Source organism: Phocoena phocoena, chromosome 3, assembly GCF_963924675.1.
Source record: "Phocoena phocoena chromosome 3, mPhoPho1.1, whole genome shotgun sequence".
Lineage (NCBI taxonomy): Eukaryota > Metazoa > Chordata > Mammalia > Artiodactyla > Phocoenidae > Phocoena > Phocoena phocoena.
The window spans coordinates 121,701,987-121,714,449 of record NC_089221.1 but is presented as its reverse complement, the minus strand read 5'-3'; the positions used below and the strand labels follow the sequence as shown (position 1 = coordinate 121,714,449).

Here is a 12,463-nt window from a genome sequence, read left to right as displayed (position 1 = left end):
GGAGGGGTATGGAATACAATTTCCTCTTAAAACAAAAGGCTGGACGCTCATCCAAGTGCTGTGTGTTTTTCTTACTTCCACAGCTACACGGGAATGCAGAGAACTCAACGTGGATGACGTGAAAAGGCCACACGATGAAAATGTGGGCAGTAAGGACTCTGACACTGCGAGAAGGAAGGTAATTCAGCTCAGGGTAGAGAAGGCTGCACATGGGGTCGTTTTGCAGTCGTTTTTGCGGATTAGGGATGTTTTGTTTTTTTAAAAAAAACACAAAGAATATGTGACTAGCTCTTCTTACCTTCTCCTAGTGCAGGGAAAGAGCAACGCAGTAAAATGGAGCCTGAGGGTGTTAATTTTGAAATAAGGAAGGTAATTTGTTGATGATGAAGGTTGTTGCCAAGAGAGGTTGGGAAATCTTCCCAGAAGGGTTTTAAGATAAGAGCAGAGGCTCCTGTGTCTGCAGGACTCTAAGAGGGTGCTGCTGGGAGCAGAAGCACACCTCTTAGGATGCCCAGGCCCTGGGCTCATGTGCACTGTGTGTATATACACACTTTGTTGGGCTTGTGTTGCACGAATACTCATGCATACGGAGTCCATATAAACTGGCACATAATCGATTTGAGTGAAAAGTCATATAAATCTGCCATTCCCCCCTTACCCCACAAACAAAAGGGAAAAGGAACATTTAAAAAGTCAGACCTATGGCAATGGGTCAGATCTCTACCATATCCTCATTCAAAGGAGGGAGGTAGAAGAGGAGAGCAAAACCCAGTTTGGGATAAATGATTCCCAAGGCCTCTCAGCTATACTTATGTAGCTGGCTCTCATTATACGTAAGATACTCAGCACACGGGACCAAGTTAACAAACAAATAAAGAACAAAAAGAAGCGAGAGAGATTCTCATACTTCCACATCTGGAAAGAAATCTACCCTGTGGATTGACGTGTTAAGGTGAACTAGGTAAACAGGCAGTAGTATATCAATGGGCTACTGTATTCTAACAAACGTGTATTGTTAGTTATTGTTTCTCTTTTCAAATATGAATTTCTTTCAGGAGGTTTACTTCAAAATGGTGACACGATCTGTTTCTTCTCCCACCTCCCCCGCCCTCCACTATAGATGATACTTCCGTAAAAGTTCAGATTGCCATGGATGTTTTCGCTCAGGGAACCTCTCTGGGATTTTGATCTTCAGGAAATCCTGGATGCATTTCTCCAGCTCTTCCTCAATTGAGAGCTTTTCCTTAACAGGTTTTTTTTTGCTGCTCACGTTTGACTCCCTGGAGCCCGAAGTCAGAGTCCGGAGCAGATCACTTTTCCGTCGCATCTCTGACTGCTGGATCAGTTGGACGGGGCCCTTCTTGATGGGACGGTCCAGAGTCTGGATGTTGGTCTGGCGCGTCACAGGCCCACAGATGACTGTCTCCTGGGGAGAGCTGGCCTCAGATTGGCTGTCGCAGCTGGAGCTGGAGAGGTCATTGCAAGAGGTGCCACTCTCTCCTTCTTTGTCACCCTTGCCATTCTTGCAGCAGCAATCACAGTGCGAGGATGACCACCGAGATGGCTCACCTGCAAGGAAGCACAGGACCCAAGGGATGAATGCCAGGTAGCTCAGTGTGGAGTAACAACACAGCATGTGAACACACACACACACACACACACGAGCATCCACAACCATGTCTTTAGAAGAAATGGGATGGCGCACGGAATGGGCTGCAACAGGAGTACCCAAGTTCATCGAGCGAAGCAAGTTCACGATGGCGTGCTGCGTGACAAGGAATATACCATAATGCTTCAGCCCATGGGCACTGGAGTCAGACAGTTACTCAGCTCTGCCATCACTAACCTTGCTACGCTGGCACATCCCTTAAATTCTCAAAGCTTCAGCGTCCTTATCTGTGAGATGAGGATAATAATTTCCCCACTTCCAAGAGTTGCAGGGTGGATTTAGACAAGGCAAGTGAAATTCTTAATGCAATGCGTGGCATGCAGTAAGCGCTCAATAAATGCTAGCTGATTTTACTGTGGCTGATGTTAAACCCTAATCCAATGCCCCATGTTATTGCAGCCAGGTAAATGGGGGGAGTCTAGAAGAGTGGAATGACAGCTACCAGTCAGGGAGGGCTTACTTTGTGCTGGCCCCCATGTAAGCTCTTTGCATGCATCAATTCACCGGGTCCTCATGATAATTCGAAGAAATCAGTAGCTCCACTCCCAGTTTCCATACAAGGAAACTAAGACCCTGGGAATTTAAGAAACTTGTTGTAGTTTGCACTACCTGTAAATGGCAGGGCTGGGATCTGAATACAGGTCTCCCAAATACTATAACCAAGGCTGTCTGTAAAATTCCTGCTTCTCTTTCAAAACAATTTTCAAGGTTTCATTCCTCTCTGGATCCTTGTTTACCTATCCTCAGAAGTAGTTGTTAAATTTTTCCTGTGAGTTATGGTCTACTTTTGTAAATGCATCTATTATTGCACATATCATATTTTGTTATAGTTCTTTTCTACCTTAGGCATCTCAGCTACTATACCATGAGTGCCCTGAGGTGGACAAGGTGAAATGTTCTTTGTTGTCCTCCCAGAAGATAGCTCAAGTCACAGTGTAGAAATTCATTAAAATACTATCCTAACAATAACGTTTAAATACCTGGATCCAGCCATACCTGAAGCTAGACCTGTCAATGAGCTTTCACTTATATGACCCACTACAATATATTTAAGCCAGTGTGCATTCCTCTCTCCCTATTTCCCTAAGTCTTGATTCATAGCATTGCGTTGAGCTATCTGGAGGCAGAGCCATTTTTCAGATACTCAGTTGGTGGCTCCCTAAACTAGGAAATCCACAATTATGGCACAAAGCAATTTCCTAAACATAAGTCACTGCTCCCAGCCTTCCACCCTCTGAACAGCCACAGTCTTCTTGGAGTCATGAGTTTAATATTGTTTACTGATCATATGTTATACGCTGGGTACTTCATATAGTTCATTGCACTTAAGCCATAAAAAAAAGGGAAATCAGGGCTTCCCTGGTGGCGCAGTGGTTGAGAGGCCACCTGCCGATGCAGGGAACACGGGTTCGTGACCTGGTTCGGGAAGATCCCACATGCCGCGGAGCGGCTGGGCCCGTCAGCCATGGCCGCTGAGCCTGCGCGTCCGGAGCCTGTGCTCCGCAGCGGGACAGGCCCGCGTTCCGCAAAAAAAAAAAAAAAAAAGGGAAATCAATCCCCTTTATGATGCTAATATTGAGGACAAGGATAATGTGGTACGTTTATACGTTTTAAAAGAGACCTAGTTTTGATTTGCACTATATCTTATACTCATAAATAATAAGTCGCATGATAATAAGATCTCACTTTATTGTCATTTCTAATGTGGTCAAAGTAGAGGAACCCTAGAATGGAAACCATTAGGAAAGTTATATCCTGCCGTCTTTTACAATGCCTGCCCTCTACATAGCTAAATGATTTAAATATTTATAGCAATTTATACATTTTTCCCCTGAGATAGTAAAAAAAAAAAAAGTCCCTGTAAAGCACAATTCCAAAAGTCTCTCTCACGTATACCTGCTCTTCTGAACCACTTTTTAAAATGTGACTGAGTATTCCTGTACTTATATACCCATTAAACGAAAGGCAACAATCCCATTAGCTAGAAGGAATCACCACAGCAGTAATGTCCTACTTATCTCAGGCTATTACAAACAAATCTCTTCCGTGCAACAGAGAAACTGTTCAACACGTGCCAGCTGGTAACAGAAAACAGCAGCAACAGAAAATGCTTTCTGTCTGCCAGCCCAGACCCTGAGGTGAACGTTTTTTCTCCTTCAGAAGGCAGACTTTGCCTCTGCCTCTCCAAACCTGACCATCCCTATACTAATATGACTCCATGGAAAAATGGCTCCAGCTAACTGGGCCAAGGAAAAGTAATCACCTCAACCCAGAGTTGATCTAGTTTTATTTTTTTTTTTTGAGAAAAGTTCAGAAATTGAACTTAGCCTTAAAAAAAAAGAAAGAAGGGGAACAGGAGAAAGACAGAGAGGAGACGAAGAAGGAGATGTGCTGGAGTACTCCTATTACCTTAAAACAAGACGACAAAATATTTTGGCCATAAAACCTGCTGTACCGGTCGAAATACAAGCCTGTGTTTCTCTGCCCAGCAGTTACCTTCCCCTGAAAGTCATTCCATTCAGTAGACTTGGAGGGAAACCTTAGGCTTTTCTAAAAGGCATTTTAACAACGCAAACACCATCATGCGAGGGAGTCCTGTGTATTCATGTGGAAAACTGCACGCAGCCCTCCAAGATCTGTCCAAGCCAAGAACCTGGCACAGATGCATTATTTCCTCCCTGGACTGCCAGGATGATCACGGATTTAAATGTCAGCTGGGATCCACCAGCTTCTAGGCAAACAGAAGTATTACTTTCCACTTATTCTAGGCGCTATCACTACTAAAGGGAAATGAAACAAATTAATTTTAGTGGAGCTTGTCATACTACCACGTTTCAATATTTAACGAGCACATCTGAATGTTTTACTATTTTGGAAAGATAATTCATAAGATGGCTTCTGAAGTCTACATATTAGGTTGAAATCAAGGAAGAATATGGGATTAACACAGTCTAGCTGGAGGTGCTTCGTGAAGAGTCATTATGAAATTTGAAAAATAATCAAACGTGAGAAGAGAACCACGCTGTTTCTTTTTTGGAAGCAGTGTCTGGCTGATCACCCTCTTCCCGAGAATTTAACCACAGCAGACAGATGTTATAAACCAGAACACAGAAAAGCCTTTCGCCCTTGCAGTCCCACTGACATGTACTCATCTGTTGTGGAAAGTGTAAATACATCTATGAAAGGTATGTTCTGTAACTCTAGGTATTCTAGGATCCCCCCAATTACAGCAAAATATGATCTCCTAAATACCTTGGTACTTCAGGTTGCAACATACTTTTGCTCTCAATTTGCTGAGGTTTCAATGCTGGCTGGAATAAATCTCTCCATTTGAGGAGAAAATAGGTTACAATTGATTAGTCAGATATAGGGAGAAAGCCATTTCATTGCCAGGAAAGTCTGATTTATTGATATTAAAAAAGCAAAACCTCCACTGCCTTTCGAGGGGTGTATTAACTAGTTGCTGGTCAAAGAGCCTAATAGCTCTTCCTTAGTTTTAAATAAACCATTGCTGAGTTTGTTGGATTTCACTTTTGCTGCCTGGCACATAATAGAGGTTTGATAAATGTTTGATGATTAAATGAATGAGCCAGACACATGTGTTGAATTATATCAAGTTGATAATGTAGCAGACAGATGTCAGGCTCCAGAGTCAGGCCCTGAAATATGTCAGCTTGGATCAATTACTTTACCTCTCTGAGCCTCAGTTTCCTCATCTGAAAAATAAGGCTAGTAATAGTATCTTCCTCATAAGGGTTTTAGGAAAATTAAATGAGATAGTTAATGAAGGTAAAGATGTTTCACGGTTTGTGGCATCCAATACGCATTTCAATCAGTGTACACGTTCCACATTTGTTCTACCAGAAGCCAGACACTGATCTACATAAACGAAAAAGATCAGGAGCTTGTTAGATATGATGATTATGTTTCCACTAACACGCTATAAAACCAGTTCTTAGGTCTGGCTGGAGCATGATGTTGGGAAGAACACTGATGCTATAATTGGACTCGTCAGGAAAATGTACACTGAGCATTTCATAATGTCTGACTCTATTTGGGACTGGACAGGAACATAGTATATGACCAGGGGATCATTTTGGAAGGAAGGTTCCTTCAAAGTGCAGTGCTTAGAATTTCACAAATGGATGAGTCTTCCAGGATAAAAATTTACTTTAGGACGCATCAAATAAATTTAAACCCAGAGCCCAGGGAAATTTGTAGTTTGGATTAAATGGTGAGCGGCAGGAAACTCAAGGGCCTCAAGTCCTTAAACACTGAATCTTCCAACATTTTACAGCTTGGAAAAATTGAGGACCAGTCAAGAAAATTATATGATTACACTCGGCCCCTTTCCACTGTAGCCCTAAGTCCTTACTGACAAAGAAGGAATAAAAGAGGAAAGACAACAGAATCTTTCTCCCCTATGAAAAATTCAAACCGGACCGTGTGAAGGACGACTTAGAAAACTCACAAAGTGCTTATGCATTTTTAAAAGAGGCAGCTCTGCAATCTACCCACACTTCAAATTCTCCACCTGCTAATGGCTGTGAACACAATGCACATCATTTACAGCAACAACTGGGAAAACTGCTTTGCCCTGTCTTCTCTGTCAATGATGTAGGAACCTGCCAGTCTGGGAGCTAGGTGGTCAGATTTAATTTATCAAGGCTGCTGAAACACTTTCTCGGTGTCCCAGATGAAAAGGCAATAATGCCCAAGTTGATGTTTTAATAATTCTGCTAACCTTGGAAAAGATATTGCATAGTGGAGCTTGGGAATAGGCAGACCGTGCAAGCATCTGAGAAAAATACATCTTCCAGCTTGACAATCATCATTTCTTGCTTGTGGTTGACCTTTTCCACTCAGGGACATTTGGTCTTGAAGGGACCCAGCTGGGGATCCTCATTAAGACATGGCAAGTTTGGGCAAGAGCAGACAGTTAAACCACCCACGCATCTGCCAGGGCCAGTCAGGAAAACAGACGTTCCACCTGTTATCTGAATAGGGAGAATTTAATATAAGGAATTGGTTAAACAGATGTTGGAGGAGTCAAAGATAGTGACTGCAAGAGGCCGATACCACCCTTAGGGCTGGGGAGACAAATAAAAGAGAGGGGGTTACTAGAACCTAGATGCTGGCAAAAGGCATCCTATGGGAGGTGAGACCCAGGCATGTGAGGAGGGCACCATGACTGCTGGTCCTGGTATCTCTGAAGAAGACTGGCTCTGGGGATTACAGAAAAAAAAAAAAAAAAAAGAGAAGTGGAACCAACTGCTTCTGGGGTAAATAAAAGTTGAGTTGATTCTGATGAGCAGGAAGCAAATAAGGAGTCCTTCTTCTCCCCCTGTTATTACGGTCTTCCTCTAGCGCCCCCTACAGACAGAATCTAACAGGAAGCCAGCTTGGCCAATGAAAAGGGTGGTTAGTTGAATCCCAGCCTCAGCGTCAGACAGCACAGTATAGAGGGGTGGGTTTGAAGCCGAGAGACAACAGCTTAATAACAGCACACAGACCCCGCTCGGGATGCAACAGAAAAGAAAGACACAGCTCTCGACCTGCTGGACCATGACTGCAAATGGAGGAGTTAGGGAATGGAAGTAAGAACCACCATCTCGGGCTTCCCTGGTGGCGCAGTGGTTGAGAGTCCGCCTGCTGATGCAGGGGACACGGGTTTGAGCCCTGGTCTGGGAGGATCCCACATGCTGCGGAGCAGCTGGGCCCGTGAGCCACAACTACTGGGCCTGCGTGTCTGGAGCCTGTGCTCCGCAACAAGAGAGTCCGCGACAGTGAGAGGCCTGCGCACCACGATGAAGAGTGGCCCCCGCTCGCCGCAACTGGAGAAAGCCCTCGCACAGAAACGAAGACCCAACGCAGCCAAAAATAAATAAATAAATTTATAAAACAACAACAACAACATCATCTCAGTTCAGTTGCTGCCCAGCTGCCCTTTCTTATACCTTATTAAGTGTTTTGCATCTGATCATCCCTCTACCAGCAACTTATTCTTCTGACTTTCACCTGTTCAGCACTTTTTTGTCCATCCCTTTCTCAGAGCGCCTTACCTCTTCATCCCCCAACCCAATTTAAGCCAGTCCTAACTTCCAACCTGTTTCTATCACACCACCACAATGTGTAACTATGGATGTGTTTCTAGGTTGGTTTAATGTCCGTTTCCCTGTGTTAAAGCCTGCGTTTGTTCTCTTCTGAATTCTAATGCACACTCCAGGGTACATGAACACTAGGCTACCAGGGCAGCGGGAAATACCTGCATGAAAATGAACGGGAGAGGAAATGGATGATGTGTACAGAAAGTAATTTTTGGTTTAGAGGGTTTGTGAGAGGCAGTAAACCTTCCACCAAAAGAAAAAAAAAAAAGACAGAAAAAACTGACCTGCAAAATGGAAAATATTTATGCATATCACTAGACATTTATATGCATGTGACAAAAACATATAACATGCTGATCAACAGAGATAACAGCAAAATCCATCCAGAACTGAATAACTGTATATACAGATTTTCTAATTGACCGTCACTCATAGTCATTTATTAATATCCCAAAATTCCCAAAGGCATTATACAACTTCAGTAAAAATGAACTTTCTTAACCACTCAACTATGGTCTCTAGTCACATAATTTTCCACTTTGGTGATGCTCAGACACCCTCCTAGCTCAGGCTTTTCACCTGTGAGGTGTCTCTCTCAATAAAGCAATGCGATCGTGTGTATAAGTCTGTAATCCTGACCTTTAACTTTCTGGCCTACTGCCTTGCTCTTTCAAGTGCTCCTTGATGACACATTTATTTCACATTCTCCAGGGTCTTTTGTCCTTCTCTTGCTTTCCTCCTCTTTACTGTATTTCCTCCTTTTAAGTCTCAGCATTTTTCAGCTAAGATCATACTGAATTACTCCTGTCCCCAAAGTCCTTATTTGCCTATTTCATAGGGAGTTCTGTGGCCCATCTGATCTCTCTTCCCCCCCAGTCTTGGGACTTGCTTTTATATTTTTCTTCACCAATTTTCATAAACTTGAACAAGTCCCCCAAATAATAAGTTCTGCTACAACTCCTCTCAATCAATATCTCAGAGTATTTTATCTCTTAGAATGAAATGTATATGAAATTATTACAGGGTTTGCATGTCCCCCTTTTCCAGTAAAACCACCCTTCTTTTCCTTTAGGGAACTGCCTCTTCCCTATCACATCCTGAAGGGGCTGTCAACCATGGTGCCACGTCTGGCCATAAGGGGAGGACACATGGACCAAACGTGAACTTACCATCTCCCAGCTGTAGTGGATGATTCAGGCACGGTCAAGTGAGCCAAGCTGGGTGAATCGGAGTCCCCACTGTGACTGTTTTACTTGAACTTATGGGTAGTATCTGCCTTATGATGTGGGATGTACCAAACCAGGAGGATGTGAGTTCACTGGCTATTTTCCTTACCAGTTCGAGAGAATATTCATGCATGAAGAAGCCAAGCAGGACAGGCAAAGCTGACAAAGAGACAGAGCCCTACATCTAGTGGTATCACAAGTTGGCCCCGTTCCCAGCATTATAATTTTACAAGCCAAGAAATTCTCTGTTGGCTTAATCTAGTCAAAGGTAATTTTGTGTTACTTACAATAAAAGTCTTGAAAACTATATCAAATTCATATTAACACCTTTAATTTCTGTCTAGTTTACCTCTGTCATCTTCTTAACACTTGTACAATTCTACCACTAATATTGGCCAGTGCTTTAGGGCACAAGTACTGTTAGTTTTCTAAGCTACTTTGTTGGTGACTTGTTTTTTTTCTGGAATCATAGCCTCTTTGCTACACTAGTCCCGACAAATTTGACTAACACTCTCAAGAGACATACTAAGGCAATACTGCCACCTGTTGTACATAGTTATTCCAACAATAAATAAGACAATAGCTCTACCTCCCAAACCAGAAACTAAGCATAATAATAGATATCATTTATTGAGGACTCCTATGTGCCTAGCATTGTGCTTAGCTAATCTTCACAGTAACTCTACAGGTGGATTGTTACTCTCTTTCCTTTTTGAGGAAGACAAAACTGTAGCTCAGAGTGGTTAAATTATCTGACCCAAAGTTGCAGAGTCTACATGTGGCAGATTAAGAACCCTGATCTTAGACTTCCAGCCCCCAGAACTTAAGAAATAAATTTCTGGTTTTGATAAGAAAAAAAAGAATTCAAGTCTAGGTCTCTTTTAACGCAAAGCCTCTGCTCTTTTTGGTGGACATATTATTCAATATCACGAGAACTTTCTACTAGAGATATTTAAAAATACTAATAGGCCAAAAGGGTTAAAGTGTGGACTTTAAGACATGACAGTCCCAGTGGTAACTTTTCCATCCCTTTGGTAACTTTTCAAAGTAACCGCCTGATCGAACAACTTGAAAATCCGGGTTTTCATAGGTCTTTAAAAAATCATTATATTTATATGAGAAATCTCAGCTCCCTTCCCCGAGTTCACTGGAAAGAACTGAAAATGACTAAATGAAGGATGAAGAGCTCTGGTACATTCCTGATGTGTGGGGTATGTCACGCCCCTCCACCCATCTTCTGTTCTACCCAGGCTGCCCTGGTAGCAATCAACAGTGTTTCAAGTATACATTTAATTAGCACAGGGAAAAAAAGCCCTTTGCCATTTAATTAAGATTTAATATTTGCTAATACTGTTTAATGAATTTTCAACAACCAACCAATATATGATACCTCCTCAAAGTGGGGAAAATCAAAACACAATAATATATGGCTTATGGGTAAATGCAAACATAAATTTCTATTGATTCTCCTGGTAAAAGAAAAAAAAGCCAAATTAACCCAGATCAGTTGTCCAAGAGCCAGAGTACCCTGGGAATTTTTTGAGAATCACAGATAAAATAACTGTCTTAGAACACTTACAAGTCATAAACTGCTTTGAAGTCGGAGTTAACCAGAAAACTTCAGAGGGTGAGAAAGCCAATCAGGATGTAGTGCAGAACTCACTGTAGACAGAATCACGGAGTGCGAGACCTGGAAGGGACCTTAGAGGCCACTGAGCACGCTTGTTTACAATGAGGAGAGAGAAAGAGTCCTAGCAATAGTGTCAAAGCCCAGCTCCAGGTCTGGAGCCTGTCTGGGACCTTGCCAGGGACAGAGCTGGGAGGGTGTAGAGCCATGTAGGCAAAAATCAGACCCAAGTGGAGAGGTTTTTGTATCTGAAGAGTCTATCGCCTGGGGGAGAAAAGCTCTCAGGAAGAGACCATTATTGAGTACAGTGAAGATAAACACAGGGCAGAGCAATCTGGAGAAAGCAGATTCCTCTAATATGACCACATGCCTAATGGAGAGAGACAGACAGAAAGTCAGACAGACACTAAGTGATGCTAACACTGACCTACGCTTGCACCTACCCTATGCCGTACACAGTGCTGGACACTTTACCTGTATCATCTCATTGAATCTTCAAAACCAGTGAAAAGAGGTAAATAGTTACGGTGATGAATTCCCACCTCCCTGGGGGAAAGAGGAGGTGCGTGGGGACCAAACTTCCCCAGGCGCTAGGGAGGCTGGCGTTTCATCATAGAGATTTACTCAGAATCAGCATCTAAAAGGCCTGCTTTGAAACTGCACACACCCTTGATGGAAGAATGAGTCTGACACCTCCGCGCGAATGAGTTTATCACAATGCCTGGACCTGACAGAGGAAGCCTGGGAACTCACATTAGTAACTCCCTGCAAACGACATTAATGAATTATGAGCTCCGACCACATGTCAGAGGTGGTCTAAGTGCTTTACAAATATTTTTATTTTATTCTAGCAACAACACGAAGGCAGAGTTTCTCAACCTCGGTATGACTGATGTGGGGGCCGTCCTGGGCATTGTAGGCTGTGAAGCAGCATCCCTGGTTTCTCCCCTCTAGCTGTCAGTAGCACCTCTGCCACTCAGGCACGACAACTACAATCACCTTTAGTTGAGAACCACTGCTCTGTGGTTAATATGATTCCCATTTCATTAATGAGGAAACCGAATTTCATACTTGTCGACTCATTTGCCCATGAGTCACAAAGCTAATAAAAGATGACACCAGGATTTGATATTTGGTAGATCTGACTCCAAGACTAACTCCTGTTCCATCAGTATTTTGTGATGTTTCAGTGAAATGATATCTTTTTGAAAGGAGCTTATTGGGCAGAGACCTAACCATTCCATTCACCGTAAGTTCCAAAAGAAGGCCAAAGAAAGGAAATGAAGGAAATGGAGTTGCCCTTTCACTTTTCATAAAATGAAAAGAGCACCTTATTCTCACCAGGCTGTCTTCAGATGATAACAGAAAAGAAAGATTTACAGAATTTAGCAGCTCCAACTGAACATGGATCTCTGCCAATTGGCCACTGATTAATTACTCTTCTTTTAATTAGGATTTCAAAATGGGACAAAGATGGCTTTAATCTAGGATTTTCCCATATAGCCAGAGCCTATATTCCTATCACGTAATAATAATAGACAACATTAAACTGAGTGTTTACTACATGCCAGGTGCTATTCTGCACTTTCCCTGCAGAATCTCATTTGAGATTTACAACACCCTTATGAAGTGAGCGCTACTGTCATTCACATTTTACAGGAGAGTGAACTGAGGTACACAGAGGTTAAGCAACTAAAAGGCTTTAAGAGACGAGCTGTGATGCAGACTCAGGCAGTCTGATCCCACAATTTCCACAATGAGGCAGGTAGTAAAGCCTAGTGGTTCAGAAACTGGGCTTTGGCGTCAAAGAAACAGGAATAGGCCACAACTCCGC

The 12,463-nt window shown here is 42.8% G+C and overlaps 1 protein-coding gene across 1 annotated transcript in view; it reads right to left on the bottom strand.

Annotated features, from left to right (window-relative positions):
* Positions 1-1,086: 1,086 nt before the first annotated feature.
* KCTD16 (potassium channel tetramerization domain containing 16) overlaps positions 1,087-12,463 on the bottom strand; it is a 261,642-nt gene continuing 250,265 nt past the window's right edge. The window contains exon 2 of the mRNA XM_065875032.1: positions 1,087-1,569. Within this exon, the coding sequence (XP_065731104.1) occupies positions 1,115-1,569 (455 nt within the window). The 3' untranslated portion in view covers positions 1,087-1,114. The remainder of the gene's footprint in view (positions 1,570-12,463) is intronic.